The sequence below is a fragment of the Ceratotherium simum genome, chromosome 33 (genome assembly GCF_057802395.1).
Source record: "Ceratotherium simum simum isolate JZ-2026a chromosome 33, ASM5780239v1, whole genome shotgun sequence".
NCBI lineage: Eukaryota > Metazoa > Chordata > Mammalia > Perissodactyla > Rhinocerotidae > Ceratotherium > Ceratotherium simum.
Window position 1 is genome coordinate 21420473 of NC_141932.1, and position 22324 is coordinate 21442796.

Sequence of the window (22324 nt, forward strand, 5' to 3'; positions counted from 1 at the left end):
GCACACACTCAGGAGAACATGCAATCATATACCGGCATGCACACATTTGTGCACACACACACATGTACATGGCTGTGCTATGACTAAATTTCTCCCAGAATTCTCTCCAAGTGTTTCTCTCCTCTACCCACTTCATGAAGAGGTCTGACTCCTGTCCTCAAGTCTGACTCTGATTGGACACAAGGGCCTTACCTGGTGGGGGGCACGGAGTATGCCCCGGCATCCAAAGTGTGCACGAATGGACAAGAGTGTGGCCAAGTGTGTAGTGAAGCCAGGTCAGCTGCCTGTCAGCACTCTGGAAAATCCCCTGGACAGAGCTGTTCCGGTGCTGTAGTAATATACCAAGTTGTTGTTTTTCACTTGAGGAACTGGTGCACTTTAAGAATCTATCCAAAGGACTGTGGGCCAAGTAGAGCCATCCCTGCGCAGATCTGTGCTCAAGTACTTGCTGAGCACTTACTGTGTTCTGTGGGACCTCAGATAGAGACTTAACCTATTCGAGCCTCAGCTTTGTCACCTGTAAGATGGGCATGAACAGTGTCCCCCATTGCCTCGGTTTGTGAGCATTAAGTGAAGTGAGCATGTGATGCTCTTAGCATAGAGCTGACACAGAGTACTTGCTCAATAAATAATAGCTGTTATTCTTCTTCTTGACAGTATAGTGTAAGGTTTCCCTTCCTCTCATCCCAGGTCTGAAGGATCTATCTCTAGCAAATTGAACAGACAGACCCCATTCTGTTTCTTCTTCCTCTCCTATCCACCTTGTCTCCCTGAATTCCCCCCACACCACCCCCTGTCCTTAGCCCTGCCCCTCCCATTAGCCCCATTATGCCCCTCCCTCCCTATTTGGTCCTCCCAGGATCCCTGCCCTGATACAGCCCTGGATCAGCAGGGCTGGAAGCTCATGGTGTAGTTTCGTGGGATGGTGGCAAAGCCCACGTGTTTGGGGGACACGTCGATGTCCTTGGGCAACTGTGGGGACTTGAAGCGGAAGTTCTGCATGACAGTGGTGAGGAAGAGAAAGAGTTGCATTCTAGCCAGGCCTTCTCCAAAACAGTTCCGCTTTCCTGAAGAGAAGAGATGAGAGGGGCAGAGGTGAGGCCAATTCTCACCACTACCCTGCCCCACTACTGACCCCCAGCTGCATTCTCCCAGGGAGGAAGGACTGGAATATCGTGGCCTGAGAGATATCGGAGAAGTCTCTAATCCTCTCCGAGCCTCAGTTTCCCCTGTACGTAGGATGGGCCTGAGCCATACCAGACTGTAGCAATGGGAAATTTAGATGCCCCTTCCTGCCAAATACACACTCAAATATGGCTGCTGTGCTGTCCTGTCCTTCCTAGCAATATGAAGAATTTAAGTGCCCTTGGACAAATCTCTGACTTGCTCTGCACCTTGATTTTCTCCATTTCTGAAATGGGTATGACCATCCCTTTCCTTTTGCCTGGTCCCAAGTACTTGATAGTTATGAGGATTACAGCTGGTTGGCTCCAGGGTAGATTGTAAGAGGGACTTCCAAGTGGAGAAAGACACTAAGCTTCACATCTCTATCTCCTAGAGTGAGGAGCTAGGATGAAGGAGGCCCCTGTTGGTGTGAGTGGTGGCTTGACAGCAGATAGTGGTCTCTTACCGAGGGAGAAGGGCACAAAAGCATCACTCTTCTTAAACTGCCCCTTCTCATCCAGGAAGTGCTGGGGGTTGAAATCTTCAGGATTGGAGAAGAACTTGGGGTCTCTTAGAACGGAGCCCAGCATAGGAAACACTTCGGTGCCCTGGTGGGGAGGAAGAAGGAGGATTTGATGAGGCGGAATTGGAGATGGGTATGCTGGAAGTGCATGGAGCTTGGAGGGAGAATTTGGGTGCCCTAAGTAAATAGAAATGGAAGGCATGGGAGTTGGGGTTCTCTGAGGGAGGAGCTTCGGATGACTTGACATACATTTTCCTGAGATAAGAAGTTTGCGGGGCGTAGGGTCTGTGCTTTCTGAGGCAGAAAGTTTGGGGGACATGGGGGCTCATGCTCTCTGAGACTGGAAGTTTGGGGGACAAGAAGTTTCTTCCCTGAGAAGGAAAGTTTGAGGCACACGAATGCCACGTCTCTTGGGGCAGAAGGTTTGGAGGACAAACAGTTCCTGTCTTTCAAGGCAGGAGGCTGGGTGACATGGGGTTCATATTCCCTGAGGCATGAGGACTGGGGTAGATGCAGGATTCAGGAGTCTCCTAGTAGGAAGTTGAAGGTATGTGGTGGCTGGGGAAGTCTTTGACCAAGGGAGTAGGACAAGGTCTGGAAGCTTCTAAGGGGGATGGAGTGCTGGGTCACAGGGTGCAGGTTGGAGGTCCCTCTAGGTGGGGCAGGGCAGCACCTTGGGGAGGAGGAAGTCCCGAAACTTGGTGTCCTTTGTGACTCTGCGGGCCAGGCTCATAGGGATCATGTTTCCAAATCTGGATCTCGTGGATCACCGCCTCTGTGTAGGGCATCTTGGCTCGGTCCACCAACTTGGGCTGACGGTTCTTGCCAATGACCCGGTCAATCTCCTCACGGACTTTGGCTGAGGGAGGAGGAGAATGTGTTTATGTATCTAGGGGTCTCAGGGCAGGGATGATAGTCCAAATATGAACAACGGTACATCTATGTGTGACACAGATATAGACAATTCAAAACAGACGTCTGTGATAGGCATTTTTGGCACAGGGTCCTGTTCACCTGGTCATGCCAGAATCATAAGGGAGGCCCAAGGGAGAAGTTTTGGGGGATGGGCTGGAGAGGCAGGTGGTGGCACCAGGTGGGCTTAGCATAGAAGCAATTTTATCAATTCAGATATTTTTAATATTTTAACAGCTGGTGAAATTTGGCTGGCAACTATCAGCTGAATATCACTCAATCTCTGGATAACAGGGCATGATTGAGGGTGCAGGGATCTGAGAGAGTTGGGGACATTGCAGTGGGCTTAGAGGATTTTTAAGAACCTGTGACTCACACTTCCCTGCTCCGTCCAGCCTTACCGTCCACATCTGGGTGCTTCATGAGCAGCAGGAAGCCATAACACAGGGTCGTGCTGACCGTCTCTGTGCCTGCAAAGAAGAGGTTCAGTGTGGTCCGCACCACATTCTTGAAGTAGAACTCCGTGTTGGGGTTCTTCTGCTCCTGCAGGGAGAGAGGACTTCAGGCCAAGCCCACTCTTCCTCACTCTAAGGGTACCTCTGGGGTTTTTCTTTTGGACCCTCCTCTCTTAAATCCAGACCAAACGTGGGAAGAAGGACCCTAGTTCTGTCAGGCTCTCTCCAGTCTCCAAGCCATTGTCCAGGCTACGGGCTCTTCCTGAAATGCTCTTCTCAACTTCTTTCCCAGTTGACCATCTGTCCTTTAATTATCAGCTTAGTGGTCACTTCTTTACAGCAGAATATTTGAAAAGAGAGGGATGGTGAGAGCCAGTGAGTGAGAAAGAAGGACAGAGATGGCATGATAGAATGAGTTAGAGAGAATTAAAGAGATACAGATTTTCTGAGACACAGACACTGAATTTTAAGCAACAGCATCCTATTCCTTCACTAAAAATCTTAAAGCTTGGTACGGAGGACTCCCTCCCTTGACTCTTTCACCTTGAACTTCATACTCATGAATACCCATCTCCTTTCTTCACAGAAGGGAGGTTGACATCTTGATGGGGGAGCGGACCCTCCACTGTCTCATAGTAAAGCCAGGTCACCTGTCCACACAGGTACATCTGATAACCAGGGAATGAGAGGTAAGAGAGCATGGTGGCTAAAAGCACCAGCCTTAGAGTGAGAGAGACATGGGTTTGAGCTAGGGTCCACCACTTCCTCACTGTGTGACATCAGGCAGGCCACTTATACTCCTTGGGCCTCAGTTTCCTCAGTTGTAAAACTGAGGTCATAAGAGAACCTCCTTCAAGAGCTGTTCTGAGTGAGAAGTAGTCCAATACCATAAAGCCCTTAAAACAGTGCCTGGCACATGGTAATGTTATAGAAGTGCTTGCTGTTATGATTTTCCTGCCCAAGACCTGTCCTGGGTAAGGGCTCAGTAAGCAGAAGAGTGATGGCTAATTATCACCAGGATTGTAAGGATTATTGTGATAGGGGACTCGTTTGGACAGGCCTCTGTTCTCCCCCACCCCACCCCCCCGCCCAGCCTGATTTCCCTCTGCCTGGCTTTGGACCTCCGCATCTGGCTGCTGGGGTGTACCTCCTGCATGCGGATGAGGAAGGAGTCGATGAAGTTCCGTGGGGAGTTGGGATCCAGGGTGCGTTGGTTCTGCTCCACCTTCTTGGCTATGAAGTTCTCCAGCCCCCGCAGCTCCTTAAAGGCCTGTTGCTGTGGCCCTGGCAGGTATTTCATCACTGAGTAGAATATCTCATAGAGCTGAGAGCAAGGGAGAGAGGAAGGAGGGCGAAGGACAGCTGTCAGCAGGCAGGACCCAATGGCAGTGGGACCTGTCTCAGGGCAAGGAAGGCACTGGGTTAAAGACACCCATCCAGGTGTTGGTATTTAGATGGGGCTGGATGAGAATAGAATCCGAGTTTTCATGTGAGTTAAGTGTGAGAGCCCCTGTCCAAGAATTAGGTGAAATGGATTTGGGGCTTCAAATATTTGGATGAGGCCGGATTGGAGCACACATCTAGGTGTTCAGATATTCAGCTGAAGTGGTGTTGGGAAAAACGTTTCCAGGTGTTTAGCTTTTCAAGTGGGACTAGTATTGGGAGGGTCTCCTGTCTAGATGTTTAAGCATTCAGGTGAGCACAGCTGGAGACAACCGTCCAGATATTTAGGGGATCTGGATTGGGAACTTCTGTACAGATATTCGAGTATTGAAGTGGGGCTGATGTGCAGGTATTAAACTGAGGGAGATACCTCTTCGGGTGTTCAGATATTCAAATGGCCTCATACGGGGCACTTCTGTAGGTGTTTGAGTGTGCTAAGTTGAGGGACACTTATTTGGGTGTTTAGGGAACAATCTACCCAGGTGTTTACATGTTTAGGGGTCTTGGTCGGGCTACCCATCCAGATGTTCAGATATTTTAGTGGGCTGGGTAGGGGGCACTTGTCTAGATATTCCAGTTAGCTGTTTGGGGACACCTTTGTAGATATCAAATGATTTTGATGGGTTGGATTTTGCAGCACCAGGTGTTCAGATATTCAGGGAGTTGGCTGAGGTGGTGACTTGTCCAGATGTTAAGAAATTCAGAGGGAAAGATGGAATTTCTTAACAGGGAGCATATGTTAGATATTAAGGTAGGATAGAATGGGAACACCTGCCCAGGTGAGAGAGCTGGGTTGAGGGCATGAATCTTGCTCTGCTTTTGCTTTTTTTTGGGGGGGGGTTGTATCTGGGAGATGCCCAGGTGTCAGTAGAGACTGGGTATTGGGCACCCATCCTGTGTTCCACTGCAACTGTCTAGTTGTGCAAGAGGGTGGGCTGGACTTCAGGGAACCCTGTCTGGAGGAGGATGGGAGCTGGGGGCATCTGTCTCCATGTGGAGGAGAAGTTGGCAGGGTGTGCTAGGACATGGTGGAGCCAGGCTGGGATGGGTTACCTGCCCCGTAGATGTAGCTGTGAACTGGAAGCTTCCCAGCATCATACGCAGCAGTGACAGGAACTCTTTGTCCTCATAGTCAAAGCGGTCTCCAAAGACAATGGAGCTGATGATATTGGAGACTGTTCGGCTCAGGAAGTAGGTGGGATCAATGAAGGAGCTTGGGGGGTGGGGTGGGGTCAGGGAGAGACAGGGATTTTGGAGAGACTCAACTTGGCACTCTGATGCCAGTCTGAGAATTTGAGGAGGGCACTGAAGTGATGACCCAAATTTCCAGGTCCAGACCCCAGAGCTGGGAGCCTGGAACCTTTCCCCAAATCTAGTCCTTATCCCAAGCCAGAAACCAAGTGTCCCTGGCAAGTGATTTTCTCCTCCTTCACTCACACTCCAGGGTCCCCCACTCACCCTGTGTGCTCCGGAAGGCCTCAATGAGGAAGCCTGCCTCCTCCTGGATGCGCTCCTCGATGTTACGCTTGCCCACACCAAAGTCCCTCAGTGTGGTGATGGAGAAGCGCCTGAGCTGCTTGGCGCGCTCCCCGTTGCTGAATGCCATGCCTGGGGAGGGAGTGTAGGAGTGGAGAGAGTGCAGAGACTGGCAGGGGCAGACCACAGGCTAGCCCCAGGAGGGCTGAGAAGTAGAGGGAGGTGAGCAGAGAGAGGGAGTGGGAGAAAGATGGAAAGACTCTGAGAAAAAGCAAGCAGAAACAGAGAGCAGAAAGAGGGAGATATAGAAACTCAAAGTCAGGGGCCGGCCCCGTGGCTTAGCGGTTAAGTGCACGCGCTCCGCTGCTGGCGGCCCGGGTTTGGATCCCGGGCCTGCACCTACGCACAGCCTCTCCGGCCATGCTGAGGCCGCATCCCACATACAGCAACTAGAAGGATGTGCAACTATGACATACAACTATCTACTGGGGCTTTGGGGGAAAAAAATAAATAAATAAAAATTTAAAAAAAAAAAAAAGAAACTCAAAGTCAGAGAAATACAGAAAGAGAGACTGAGCTGGAAGAAAAGAATCAGAAGGAGAGAGGCAATACAGATGCACAGAGAAACAGAGATACAGAGACACTGACAAGAAGAGAGAGAGGAGGGAAGGAGGGGAAGTGAGATATGTGGAGATCTGAGAGGTGGATATAAAAATGTGAAAGATTCTAAAACTGAGCCAGAGAAGAGAGAAAAACACAGAGCAAGACACAGAGAAGGTCTGGAGAGAGGAGAGACTCTTAACAGGAGACAGAGGCATGGGGATTTTGAAACAGAAGTAATGTGAGATTCTACAAATGAGGAAGAAGAGAGAGAAGGAAAGAGAAACATAGGGAAGTACAGAAACTGAGAAAAAGAAAAAGACAAAAGACACAAGGACATAGAGGACGAGGGTCCAAAGCAGAAATATCAAGAGCTTCTAAGAGACACAGAGAAAGAAGAGACCTCTGGTGAGAGAGAACAGGGAGATGGGGCAGAGAGAGGCAGGGAAGAGTAGAGACGCAGAAACTCTAAGATGATTTAGACACACAGGGAGAGGCACCAATGAACAGGACTAGGGGCAAGGAAGACAGAAGAAGGCTCTGCCACAGCCTGAGTGGGTGGGGATGCAGGAGAAGAAAGCTGGGGACCCCACTGAGGACATCAAGTCAGCCGGCCCAGCTTCCCCCACCAGGAAGCCCCCTCACCATAGCCTTTGAAGAGCCAGTCGAAGGTGGCCTGCTCTCCTTGTCCACTGAATTCCTCAGCCTGGTCCACCAGAGCCTCCTTCACAGCTTCATATCCACACAGCACCACGACCCGCCGGGGCCCCAGGTGGACTGTGTACACTGGCCCATAGCGTTTTCTGAACTGATGGAGGAGGGTAGGAGTGGTCAGAGGGAGCAGCCCCTACTCTGATCTGGCCCTGTACCCAGACCTCATGTACTGGGACCCATTCCCCCCAGGTTCTGACAGTCAAGGGGATGGATATCTAAGATATGATCTGTCCTGATGCTGAAGCTTCAAAACTCCCCTTTCCCAGGACTCTGGTCCAACCTTGTCAATCCCCTGCCACAAAGCCCCAGCCAAACTAGGCAGGCCCCCACACCTACCCCATTCCCCCCATCTCCCTGTCTCATGACACCTTCAAGAGAGAGTTGTACATCTCCTCTGTGTTCAGCTGCAGGTAGTTCCCGATGAAGGTCAATGGCGTGGGTCCAGGAGGAAGCTTCCCCCAAAGTTTCCTCTGCCTCCAGACAGACATCAAGACCATTATAGTCAGGCAGGCCAGCAAAGCCACCACAAGCAGCCCTGAGGCCAGCACGGTGGCACTGAGAGTGACTGTCAGATGGTGATGGCTGGGATGGTTTGCCTTTATACTCCCTGAGAGAGGTGGTGGATTTTGGTCTTGATTATGTAATTATCTCATTTCACCTCCCAACTACACCCCCACCATCCTCCCCGCCTAGCTTGGGACACAAACAGCAAGGAATGGGGGTTGGGACCCCGAGCAGATTAACAGACAGCGGGCCCCAAGAATAAATTCGTGGCCCCTCAAGAGGAGCCACCCCAGAGCTATGGACTTCAGAGGGGAGCAGAAGTTGACTAATTCAAGAACTGAGGATTTTGGAATATTTGCATGGGGGAGCTCCTGAGCTTTGGATTTGGGGTCTCAGAGTGAGAAGGGACCCCAAATTGTGGATTTTGGTGTCTCAGAAGAGAAGAATCCAAAGATCTGGATTTAAGGGTATTAGAATGAGACAGGATGTGTGGCTGTGGACTTAGGGGTCTTTTGCTGAGGAGGAATGTAGGTTTAGAGATCTCAGGAGAGGAGCTTTCAGGGAATAGATTTGAGGGTCTTAAGGTGAGTACGGACCCCAGGTGGTGGATGTGGGGTTTCTGGGAGGTGAAGTATCTGGAGAGTGTGCAGCTGGATCAGTGAGTCAGCACCTGACACCAGGCATTGACCTGCTGTTGTTTTTCACACACTGCTACCTCTTGATGCCCAGAATCCTCATTGAAACCTCAAAGTCAGGATAGGTGTCATAGAACTGCCCATCTCTAGTTGGGAAAGAGGTAGAAGTCCAGAGCCACATTTCAGTGGAAATTTCCATAGAACAGGAGAGAAGTATGATCTCAGTTGGCAGAGGGACTAGACAGGACTTGTGAAATAGTGATGACAAACACCAGTATGGTACCAAAAAGTCCCAACTGTCTCAGGGTTATAATTTACAGAGAGCTCCACTGGTTCCTTACCCAGATCCTTAGGGAAGCTCACTTGGTTGATTGTATCATTTCTGTTATTATTGCTATTATTATTATCAATGTTTCCCACATTGTATATGGGTCTGCTAAAGACAGAAAACAGAGACTGGGCAGGGGGCCCACATGTGACTCCTGTCTCTCCTCCTCTGCAATCTATTCCCCCTTTCTGCGACTGGGTTTTCCCACCGGTGGAAAAGGAGTATTTGGAAAGAGGAGGTCATATTTGAGGGTCTGTGAAGTTCTCTTTAGGAGTGATTCCTGGTTTGTCAGGGATGCTATTAGCAGGCAGAGGGAACTATAGCAGGAAAGATTTGGGTAAACTCCAGTGTAGGGAACAGAGATGGGCCCTGGGATGCTGAGGTGGGAGCAGAGAAAAGATGAGTGGCCCTGCTGTCCTTCCCTCATTGACATTCTTCCTTAATAATAAGGACAGTTACCCTTTGCTGAGCACTAATTGTGAAGATTAAGTCTGTGTATGCATGTTTTTATCAAATCATTGTAACAATGGGCTGGTTCATTATCATCCTAATTTTGCAGTTCCAAAGATCTAGACTCCACAAAACCACTTGCTTGAGGTCACACAGGTAGTAAGTGAGGGAGCTGGGATTTGAACCCTCTCCCTTTCTTCATCATTGACTAGTATAGTCCACCCTGGTGCCAAGTGGAGACCAAGTTTAGCAACAGGTGGGTGCTGAGACTGGCATCAACATTGGCCACAGGGATTACACTGGCAGGTTCTGCTATTGGCATCAGGTAGGCCCAGAGAGGGAGTGGTGTCATATTGGCATTGAGCTTACTCCTGGTAGATGCTAGGATTGAAAACAAGTTGGCACTGAGCTTGATACCAGGAGAGCATTAATAGAGCCACTTGTGGTATCAAGAGGGCTCTGATACTAAGCCCAGGTGGCCATGGAGGCTTCAGGAGGACATAAGGGTGGCACCATATAGGCTCTGAGGTTGGTCCCAGCAGGCTCTGATGTGAGCATCAGGTGGGTGCTGACATTGGTCCTATGTGGGCCTGAGAGGGGTCCCAGCTGGGCACTGGTAAGGCTTGACAATTGGTCTACACTGCTCAGGTGCCACTTCTCACCTTGGACAAGCGTAGGTGGGTAACCTTGGCACTCCCAGGACTGACATCTTGCTCAAAGCATTCTAGGCTGCTGACATCTGAGTCCTGTGGGGAGGGAACAAAGGGCAGAGAACAAAACAGAGAGAGGAAAGTTGTTTGTTGGTTTTGGAGGGGGAAGCGGAGGGAGGAGGATTAGCACAGGCTTGACATGTATTGATCCCCTCAATCCCATCACCAACCTACATCTGTGTTGGCCAAAAACCTGGGTTCCTCCTCTTCCCCCTAGTTCAATGACAAGGAGGGAGCTAGAAATTTGGGGAGTTTGTTTCTCTATGATGTTGGCATCCAAAAGGGCCCTGAATGTTCATACAGGCTGCCATGAGCTTGGTGGGGAGGCAGTGAGGGAGTAAGAGAGGCAGAAGTGCTTGGGGAGAGAGATTACCAATCTCACCTACTCAACACCATTGTGATCATCAGCTTCAGTACAATCCACTAATCCCATACTTGATCTAACCTAATTCCCTTGCTTCAAACCCTTGTCAACCATGTCACCAAACCAAGCTACACCTTATCAACTCCATTGTAAACTCCAACCACATCCACCTCAAACGCTAGGTCTAACCCTCACTGACAATTCAATAGCTTGTCCTATCTTGACTCAAGAAAACGACAGTTATTGTGTTTTTCAAACTTTTTAAGCACATATTCTTTATTCAAAATATTAGGTTGAAGCTCAATATGAGGCTGAAAAAGACAGATGCCCGGTGAAAGTGAGTGACTTGGAGACCTGCACCCTGAGATCACTTTCTCCATTCTGCAGAGTCTCCTGGGGAACCCATGCCCTTATCATAGCATGGGTTCCAGATGTCTGACTTGCAGCAGAGATGTCTGGGGGTAAAATTCTTTCTATTAATATTAAGGTCACTTCACTACTTTTTTGCCCCCTCTAGCTTGAGCTTATGACTACAGCTATCCATGTATATTGGAAGAGGGAGAGAGAGAACGGGTATAAGGTCACCTTATTAAATTTGGACAGTAAAACATCTGAGGACATACATAGTATGTTGTTAAAAGTAGACACCATATAAGTATTCCATACATAGTAGGAAGAAAGCAGCCTAGGCTCTGCCATTTACTAGCTGTGTACTCTTGGCAGGTAGCCTCCCTGATCTAACCCCCAGTTTGCTCATCTGAGAAGACTGATAGAAGATTCAATGAGATAATGTACTTTGTTTGTTTTGAGGTCACCATTTCAGAGATAATTGGACCTTGCCCTCTCAGAGCTCTTAATATAATTGGGTGAAGAGCCCTGTCACTAGGCAGTGATATGCTGAGCTAATCAAGGTTGTGAAAGTAAAACCCTGGAAGCTTTGGGAGCTCAGAGAGGAAGACTGATCTGATTTGGAGGTCACAGAAGGCTTCCTAGTGTAGGGGACTTATATATTCTATGGTTCTCCAAACAGGTATCAGGAAAGGGAGACTCACAGAGCAGTAATCTCCAGGAATAAATGTCAATTGAGCTAGCTCACCCTCTCTTCTCTCAGGCGTTACTTTCTCCAATGGCAGCAAGTGGAAGGTCCTGTGAAAGTTTGGTGAACAGATCCTGCATAACATCAGGATGGGGAAACAGAACCTTGAGAAACAGATGCTGGAAGAAGTCAGCTTCCTGATGGTAGAGCTAAGGAAAACTGAAGGTCAGCCCTGGTCCTGGCTCTTTGATATTCTATTTTTTATGCCAGAGTTACTTTGTATGGAAGTACAGGCTGTGCACAGCAGCACTCCTGGAAGATTCATTCACTTGAACTCTAATGTAAATAGCTTACCCTGGAGTGTTGCAAGTATCCCAGACTGTGCTTCTGTGTGCCCTTGATGAATAGTGTCAAGATATGTCATTTGGCAGCAACTGTCATTTGGTCCTGTTATCTGTCAATATGGTATTTGGAGTCCAACATATGTAATTGTGAGGGAGACTATGATGATGATGGTGAGATGATGATGGTACTTCTGAACATTCACCATGTGTCCAGTCCTGTGCTAACCACATCAGTTCAAATAAGTCTCACAAATATCCATTTTTCAGATAAGGAAACTGAAACACAAAGAGATCAAATAACCATCTTGAAGTCATAATGCCACTTGGTGCAGGAATCAGGATCCAAATGTAAGTTGAACTGGCACTAGAGTTCACACTTAACCAATGCAGTACACATCTAAGATATTATCTCCACAATAATACCTGTTAATACTTGAGTGATTGCTGCATATCAGATACCATGGCAAACAATTCACACATATTATATCATTTCATTCTCACAATAGCCACATAGGGCAGGAACCATTACAGAGGAGGGCATTGATGTGCACAGAGCTTAAGTCACAGAGTCCTAAAGTCACACAGCCAGGAAGTGGTGGAGCTAGGATTTAAAGCCAAGTCAAAATCTGTGCTCATCCATACCTTGCTGGGTGCTGATTCAAGGAAAGGAGTTAAATAATAATTTAAATATCATTACTGAATTTCTGCTTTGGGTCAAGATAGAGTAACAGAGACTGGATTTTAGCTCCATGTAAAATAACTAAAAAAATGAACCAAATATATGAAATATTGGGGACCCAAGGATAGCCCAAGAGTTGGTCTGAGTTGAGAAAACAGAGCTGGGAGTTTAGGGAGGCCAAGGTCTCAAGACTCTCAGAGAAGTCAACCAGTAAGGGGAGAGCTGCAGAGATTGAGACCTCTAAACATCTGCAGAGGGTCTGCTTTGTGTCCATCTGAGAATGCTCAGCACATGTGTTTGAGAACTACCTGAGGGCAGTGAAAGACTCATCCACAAGAAGCAGAAAGAACAATCCACATAGCTTATTCAGGCTGGAGAGAGTTCCTGTTTCCTCCATCAAGGTGGAAAATATTATAGTATGGGACATTAAGTAGAGCACTTGGAAGGGTACTGCTTCAGTAGTTGTCTAAAATTATCTCTAGATTACAACATACTCTAATTTCTTCTAACAAAGCCTCAGGCAAGCCTCAAAACGAAAAATTGTTTCTGAGTAATTTAACTGTATCTCATATGAGGGCTTAAAGACTCCTTATAGAATTAAAAATATGTCCAGTAGAGAAGCATGGCAGAGTGAGATTTCCTGTAAACTCTTCCCCCAATAAGACACAACAAAGGGTCAGGCACAGACCAACAACAGACTCCTAAACAGCAAAAAGGAATATAGGAAAGATCCACACTGCTGCACGTCTGAGAGTGGACGTGCTGGGCCCCTGGAGGAAGTGGGGAGAAGTAAGGAGAAATCCTCTCCCTCCCCATCAGATCAGCAATCGGGGTCTGTGCAGCTCCCAGAGAGGGGGGAGGGGCAGCCCTCTGCAGTGAAACCATAGCTCTTCAGGCTCTCTCAGCCAGTGGGAAACTCCCACAGAGAGGATTCAGAACTGCTGCAGGGGTGCCATCAACATCTGTGCACCCCAGGAGAGTGGATAATGAGGGGTGAGAAAGAAGCCCCCCACACCAGGGACTCAGAGGGCAAAGGAGAGAGCCCCCCACCACATGCCCGACACTGCAGCTCAGCCAAGCAAACTGAGCAGCCAGGCCAATCACAGAGAGGAGCCAGGGCAGAGCACAGGGGGCTCAGATTAGACAGCCCTTAACACCCACACGGTGGTGGCAGGTAGAAACTGCAACCAGATATTTCCAGGATGAGGAAAAACAAAGCGAATACAAGAACCACGATGCAAAGGTACATGAAATCACCAGACCAGAAGGAAAATGACAAGCACCCAGAAACCAACCCTGAAGGCACAGAAATCCATAACCTAAATGACAGAGATTTCAAAAGAGCTATGATAAAATAACTCAATGAAATACAAGATAAGACAGACAAACAATTCAATGAGATAAGGAGTTTCTTCACAAAAGAGATTGAAATCATAAAGAAAAGCCAATCAATACTGATGGAGATGAAGAACACAATGGAAGAGATAAAAGAGAATCTGGAATCTTTAAAGAACAGAGCTGACAATATGGAGGAAAGAATTAGCATTATAGAGGGTAGGAATACAGATATGCTCCAGATGGAGGAGGAGAGAGAACTAAGACTGAAAAGAAATGAAGAAAGTCTCCAAGAAATATCCAACTCTATTAGGAAATGTAACATAAGAATTATAGGTATTCCAGAGGGAGAAGAGAGGGAAAGAGGAACAGAGAGCCTATTCAAGGAAATAATAGCTGAGAACTTCCCAAATCTTGGGAAGGACCAGGAAATACCAGTAAGTGAAGCCAAAATGTCGCCTAAATACATCAACAGGCAAAGGCCCACTCCACGGCATATAGTGGTAAGGCTGGCTAAAGTCAATGACAAAGAAACAATATTGAGGGCAGCTAGAGAAAAACAAAATATAACGTACAAAGGAACTCCCATCAGGCTCTCAGTGGATTTCTCAACAGAAACTTTACAGGCTAGGAGAGACTGGAATGATATAGTCAAAATACTGAAAGAAAAAAACTTTCAGCCAAGAATACTCCATCCAGCAAAAATATCCTTCAAATATGATGGAGAAATAGTAACTTTCCCAGAGAAACAAAAGCTAAGGGTGTTCATAGCGACAAGATCCCCGCTACAAGAAACACCCAAGAAGGCCCTCAGGCCTTAAAAAAAGAAGAGAAAAGGAATACAAAGCTTGGAGCAAGGATAAAAATAGGTAGATAAAATCAGAAAAATAGTAGATCTTTACCGGAATAGGTTAGCAACCACTTAAATACCAAAATCAAAGATCAAAGGAAGGAAATCACCAAAAATAAATTTAACTTCATCTCTGTAAACATGCATCCACAACACAATATAGAATAAGTTGTAACAAGAATGACTTAGAAGAGGAAGAGGAAAGAGATTGAATTGTCTTAGTATAAGGAAATAAGAGGCCATCAGAAAATGGACTACCTCATACACAAGATTTTGTATACAAACCTCAAGGTAACCACTAAACAAATAATCAAAACAAAATCACATATGATATACAAAGAGAAAACTAGAAGAGTCATAAGACAGAACAACCAAACTGAATTGGCAGTCCGAAACACATGGGACAAGAAACAAAGGAAATACAAAAGAACCAGAAAATAAGTGACAAAACAGCAACATTAAGCCCTCATATACCAACAATTACCCTAAATGTAAATGGATTGAACTCTCCAATCAAAAGATACAGAGTGGCAGGATGGATTAAAAAGCAAGATCCAACAATATGCTGCCTACAGGAAACACATCTCAGCTCTAAAGACAAGCACAGGCTCAGAGTGAAAGGATGGAAGACAATACTCCAAGCTAATGGCAAACAAAAGAAAGCAGGTGTTGCCGTACTCATATCAGACAAAGTAGACTTCAAGATAAAACAAGTTAAAGAGACAAAGAAGGGCAATATATAATGATAAAAGGGACACTCCACCAAGAAGATATATCAATTATAATATATATATATACATATGCACCCAACACAGGAGCACCAAAGTACATAAAGCAACTATTAACAAACTAAAAGGAGATATTAACAAAAACACAATAATAGTAGGGGATCTTAATACCCCACTTACACCAATGGATAGATCATCCAGACAAAAAGTCAATAAAGAAATAGTGGACTTAAATGAAAAACTGGACCAGATGGACCCAGTAGACAGATACAGAGCACTCCATCCAAAAACAGCTGACTACACATTCTTCTCAAGTGCACATGGAACATTCTCAAGGATAGATCATATGTTGGGAAACAAAGCAAGACTCAATAAATTTAAGAAGATTGAAATCATAACAAGCATCTTTTCAGACCATAATGCTATGAAACTGGAAGTCAACTACGAGAAAAAAACTAGGAAAGAGACAAAGATGTGGAGATTAAACAACATGTTACTGAACAACCAATGGATCATTGATGAAATTAAAGGAGAAATCAAAAAATATCTGGAAACAAACGAAAATGAAAATATGCCATACCAAATCATATGGGTTGCAGCAAAAGTGGTCCTGAGAGGGAAACTCATAGCATTACAAGCCCGCCTTAACAAACAAGAAAAAGCCCAAATAAGCAACCTTAAATTACACCTAACAGAACTAGAAAAAGAAGAACAAACAAAGACCAAAGCCAGCAGAAGGGAGAAATAATAAAATCAAAGCAGAAATAAATGAAATTGAGACCAAAAAAACAGTAGAAAGGATTAATGAAACAAAGAGTTGCTTCTTTGAGAAGATAAACAAAACTGACAAACTCTTATACAGACTAAGAAAAAAAGAACAAAGGCTCCAATAAATAACATTAGAAATGAAAGAGGAGAAACTACAATGGATACCACGGAAATACAAAGGATTATAAGAGAATACTATGAGAAATTATATGCCAACAAATTGGACAATCTAGAAGAAATGGATAAATTCTTAGACTCATACAACCTCCAAAAACTGAACCAAGAAGAAATGGAGAATCTGAATAGACAAATCACAAGTAAAGAGATTGAAATAGTAATCAAAAACCTCTCAAAAAATAAAAGTCCAGGACCAGATGGCTTCTCCGGTGAATTTTACCAAACATTCAAAGATTTAATACCCATCTTTCTCAAACTATTCAAAATGTAGAGGAAGATGGAACACTTCCTAACTCATTCTATGAGGCCAACATCACCCTGATACCAAAGCCAGACAAAGACAATACAAAAAAGGAAAATTACAGGCCAATATCACTGATGAACATAGATGCAAAAATCCTCAACAAAATATTGGCAAACCAAATACAGCAATACATTAAAAAGATCATACACCATGATCAAGTGGCATTTATACCAGGGACACAGGGATGGTGCAACATCCACAAATCAATTAATGTCATACACCACATCAACAAAGCAAAGAATAAAAACCACCTGATCATATCAATAGATGCAGAGAAGTCATCTGACAAGATACAAAATCCAATTATATAAAAACTCTTAACAAAATAGGTATAGAAGGAAAGTACCTCAACATAATAAAGGCTATCTATGACAAACCCACAGCCAACATCATACTCAATGGGGAAATGCTGAAAGCCATTCCTCTGAGAACAGGAATGAGACAAGGCTGACCACTCTCACCACTCTTATTCAACATAGTACTGGAGGTTTTGGCCAGAAAAATTAGGCAAGAAAAAGGAATAAAAGGAATCCAAATAGGCAATGAAGAAGTGAAACTCTCACTGTTTGCAGATGACATGATTTTATATATAGAAAACCCTCAGGAATCCATTGGAAAATTATTAGAAATAATCAACAACTACAGCAAAGTCGCAGGGTACAAAATCAATCTACAAAAATCAGTTGCATTTCTGTATGCTAATAATGAACTAACAGAAAGAGAGATGAAAAAAATAATACCATTTACAATTGCAACAAAAAGAATAAAATATCTAGGAATAAATCTTACCAAGGAGGTGAAAGACCTATACAATGAAAACTACAAGACATTATTGAAAGAAATCCATGATGACATAAACAAATGGAAAGACATCCCATGCACATGGATCGGAAGAATAAACATAGTTAAAATGTCTATATTACCTAAAGCAATCTACAGATTCAATGCAATCCCAATCAGAATCCCAATGACATTCTTCACGGAAATAGAAAAAAGAATACTAAAATTCATATGGGGCAACAAAAGACCCCGAATAGCTAAAGCAATCCTAAGAAAAAAGAACAAAGCAGGAGGCATCACAATCCCTGACTTCAAAACATACTACAAAGCAATAGTAATCAAAACAGCATGGTACTGTTACAAAAACAGACACACAGATCAATGGAACAGAATTGAAAGCCCAGAAATAAAACCACACATATACGGACAGCTAATTTCCAACAAAGGCGCTAAGAATGTACAATGGAGAAACGAAAGTCTTCAATAAATGGTGTTGGGAAAACTGGACAGCCACATGCAAAAGAATGAAAGTGGACAATCTGCTATTGCCATTCACAAAAATTAACTCAAAATGGATGAAAGACCTGAAGGTGAGACCTGAAACTATAAAACTCATAGAAGAAAATATAGGCAACACACTGTGTGACATTGGTCATAAAGGAATCTTGTCAGATACCATGCCCACTCAGACTAGGGAAACTAAAGAAAAAATAAACAAATGGGACTTTATCAGATTAAAGAGCATCTACACGACAAGTGAAACCAGAATCAAACTGAACAGACAACCCACCAGCTGGGAGAAAATATTTGCAAAACATATATCTGACAAGGGGTTAATCTCTATAATATATAAAGAACACACACAACTGAACAACAAAAAAACAAACAACCCAGTCAAAAAAATGAGCAGAGGAAATGAACAGACACTTCTCCAAAGAAGATATACAGATGGCCAATAGGCACATGAAAAGATGTTCAACATCACTAATCATCAGGGAAATGCAAATCAAAACACTAAGATATCACCTCACGCCTGTTAGAATGGCTATAATCACCAAGACAAAAAACAACAAATGTTGGAGAGGATGTGGAGAAACAGGAACTCTCGTACACAGCTGGTGGGAATGCAAACTGGTGCAGCCTCTATGGAAAATGGTATGGAGATTCCTCAAAGAATTAAAAATAGAAATACCCTATGATCCAGCTATCCCACTACTGGGAATCTCTCCAATGAACCTGAAATAACAATCCAAAGAGTCTTATGCACCCCTATGTTCATTGCAGCATTATTCGCTATAGCGAAGAAGTGGAAACAAGCCAAGTGTCCCACGACTGATGATTGGATCAAGAAGATGTGGTATATATATACAATGGAATACTACTCAGCCATAAAAAAAAGACAAAATCATCCCATTTGCAAAAACATGGACAGACCTGGAGGGTATTATGTTAAGTGAAATAAGCCAGAAATAGAAAGACAAACACCATATGATCTCACTCATATGTGGAATATAAGCCAACACATGGACAGAGAAAACTGCATTGTGGTTACCAGGAGCAATGGGGGTAGGGGGTGGGCACAAGTGGTGAAGGGAGACACATATATGGTGATGGACAAACAAAAATATACAACCAAAAATTTCACAATCTTATAAACTATTAAAACATCAATTTAAAAAAATGTGGCCTATATATATATATATATATCCAGTACCCAATGATGTCTGGCATTGAATCAAAAATTACCAAACATTTAAGCAGACAGGAAAATATGACTGAATTAGTTATCATTGTGTAGCACATTACACAAAACTAACCATCTTAAAATAAAGAATATATATAATCTTACAGTTCCTGAGAGTCAGGAATGCAGGAGCCTTTACTGGGTAGTTCTGGATCAGAGTCTTCCATTAGGTTACAGTCAAGAGCTTGGCCAGAGCTTCAGTCATCTGAAAGCTTGACCAGGAGTGGAGGATCTGCTCCAAACTCAATCATATAGTTTATAGCAGTAGCCTTCGGTTCTACAGCATAAGGGCTTCTCCATAGGGCTGCTCACAAAGGAGTCAAGCATGGCCTGTGGTATTGTACTGTGTGGTTGCACTGAGACGTGTAGCTGGAGGTTGAGTTCTATAAGTTGTATACTTGTGAGTTGTTTATAGAGTTTCCAAGTGTTCTGTTGCTGAATAGTGTTTGTGTGTCACCTGTTCTGTCCTATTGCCTTGATTTGTTGTGTCATATTGCCAATTGTAATGTGTTCTGTACTGTCTGTTTTGTTACTGTATGTCACTTTGATGTTGCATAATACACTGCAATTTGTCACTTTTTTGTACTTTGTGTTCTGAAATACTCTAGTGCATACTGTTATTATGCAGCTGTGTATTTTGTATGGTGCCACCATGTCTTCTGAATGTTGTGGGCTTCTCTGGGATTACTCTTATTATTGAATTTTATTGTGTGTTACAACACACAGTTGTCATATTTGCTGTGTGTTTGGTTGCCATGTGTTGTTAGGTGTTTCCTGGGACCTTCTGGGTTACCATATATTTTTAAGTTTTGTTAGGCTATATGTCATGAAGCCATGTGCACGTTCTGTGCGCCAATCATATATCTGTAGATTAGCTGAATGTCGTTTGAACTAGTTTTCCGGCTGCACAAATTCTGTTGTATTGCACATTGGAGTTCCTGAGTGGTGGTGCAACCAGAACAGTGTCCCCATCCTCCTTATCCCCTACCTGTAGGCAAGCTCTTAACCCCATTTTAGTGCTGAGCCGTAATCTGCTCCCTGCTCTTCAGGATCCACTTTTATTTTGAGGATGAGCATATGATGACCATCAGCTGGTTCCTCCAAGACAACTTCCAGATCATTGACAGCCATTGGGGCAAAGGTGGCCTTCTGATGAATGTTAATCCAGGGTTGGTTGGGTAGCTTTGAAAATTAGGGGACAATATGATTGAGTTGGAGGTAGGGCAATCAAAATTGGGGAACAGGGAGTTTGGGGTAGGGGGAGAGGGTACCAAGGATCAGAGGATATTGGGATCAGGAAACACCAAGTTCTATTATGGGGTGGGGAAGATTACCACACAGGGAAGAGGTTGGAGACACTTCACTGACCACTTCATGCACCTCACCTCTTACCTTCGGACCTATCCAACCTATTCCTTTCCCTGCCTCTGCTGGTTTCTACCTGACCCCACCCTTCCTTTTTGATTCCATTTGTTCCCACCTGCCCCTCCTGACCCTGCCCCACACCTAGATGTACAACCTTTTCCCAAGGCTCCTAGACTGGCTGCCTGAGCCACACCAACATCTCTTCCATAACTTAGAGTGCCTGGAGGACCTCACACCCACAGCACTTGTGACCACCTGGCCTCCTTAGACCCGCGTTCTTTATGGGACTTCCTCGACTGCTTCCTCACCAATATGGCACAGGTACAAAATGCCTGGAAGTCCCTTCTCTGGTATGACCTGGAGCCTGTCTGCTGGCCCTGCCCCAAGAGAAGACTAGGAAGCACAACATAAGGTTGGGCAAGCTCAGAGAACAGAATAGGTTGTTCTGAGCTGCTCCTCCCCACCATACCTCAGGTGGAGCCCAAACACCTGGGTGCTTTGCCCCAGAAAAATTAGCCAACCTCCTCCTCCTCCTGGATCATCAATTAACACTCATTAAGAAGTCATTAATGAACCATCCAAGATTTTACTTTAAGGCCTTAAGGTGAGAGGTATCAGGCCCTCCCCGTTCACATCCTCCAATTCCCCCAAGGGAAGGTTTAGACTAGGCAGACACTGACAGCCAGGAACAGGTGTGCAAATCTGATGGGGTAATGTTGTAGATGCTAGAGGTACAGACTGTGGCCACATATACGCTACACTTGGGTGCATGAAAACCCGCTATCCACTTCAACTTGGTGATCACCACCCACAATCTGCTCTTGGGTATCAGCCTGCTCCATGCTTTCCTGTCTCTACTAAAGTACTCAAAAGTGCAAGGTGTGACCCTCGAGCTTGCCCAGGAACCCTGTCCATGGAGTCTGGTGCTCAAATCCTACCTTGCACACAGAGCCGGTTCCAAGCCTCCCACTCAGAGAGCCTTCTGAGCCCTACACACACACACACACACACCCCTATAATTTCATTCCCCAACCTATTGAAAGGGTCATAATTTTGCTTTCAGTATCTCCCACACACCCTGTCACTGCTCACCAGACTTGCAGGGACTCTGAATTCTGCCCACACCCACAAGGGGTATCTGACTCAATTCTTCTTGCCCAAAAGTTCTGCCCATGTACTCAGTTCTAGCCTCCAAAATTTACCCATATCTCCCATTTTCTATGACCTGTCCACCCACGGTTCCTCAAAACAGTCCTGGTCACTCAGCACCATGACCCAAACCAACCATTTTCCACTAGTATCTTATGTGAACCCACCAACCAAATTAGTATTTCCTTCTCTCCCAGTCTTCCACAAATCCCAACAAGTTCCTATGGGCCTGCCTCCTGCTTGGAAAATGAGAATAGATTCACCCTGACTACCCCACACACCCTCGCACAGAGGACCAGCCTCAGCGACAGTGCCTCTGGCCTCCAATGTCCTCTCCCACAGCCTACAAGCAGGAAGAAGAGATCAACCTTGTGGTGGGGTGCACATGGCTGGTGTCACTAGAGGACCACGAGACCATGCCTTACACCGACACCGTGATACATGAGGTACAGCACTTTGCAGATGTCATTCCCCTGAACTTTCCATGCTGCATTTCCGGGGACATATATTCTATGACTTCCTGCTGCCCAAGGTGTGCCACTAACTCGTGTCCACTTGTGAACTTGGCAACTGACACTTGGGCCCTGGTACCCTAGTCAGGGGCACTCAGGACCTTGGCAACCACGACCCTTAGCCATGGCAACAGGCATCCAAGGTCCTGGCACCCAGAACCAGACCTCTTCCCCAGGATTCCCTCCTGTGCCCAGTGACCTGGGACCCATTGTGAAGTCACAAGGCCAGGTTCCCCTTCCCAGGATCCCTCTCCAGAACCTGGGGCTCAGGGTAT

At 45.3% G+C, this 22324-nt stretch overlaps 1 protein-coding gene and 1 pseudogene across 1 annotated transcript; one reads left to right on the forward strand and one right to left on the reverse strand.

The window, feature by feature from the left end:
• The window catches only part of LOC106803720 (cytochrome P450 2F5-like), a 57306-nt pseudogene that overhangs the window by 30262 nt on the left and 4720 nt on the right, over positions 1-22324 (forward strand).
• LOC101390109 (cytochrome P450 2A13-like) lies at positions 745-9913 on the reverse strand. Its single transcript, XM_087422306.1, is given in 12 exon segments — positions 745-1067; positions 1631-1772; positions 2361-2442; positions 2444-2546; positions 3001-3142; positions 4202-4378; positions 5551-5710; positions 5952-6105; positions 7219-7381; positions 7656-7894; positions 8768-8859; positions 9867-9913. Coding segments are annotated over 12 exon segments (1683 nt in total). The 3' UTR covers positions 745-885.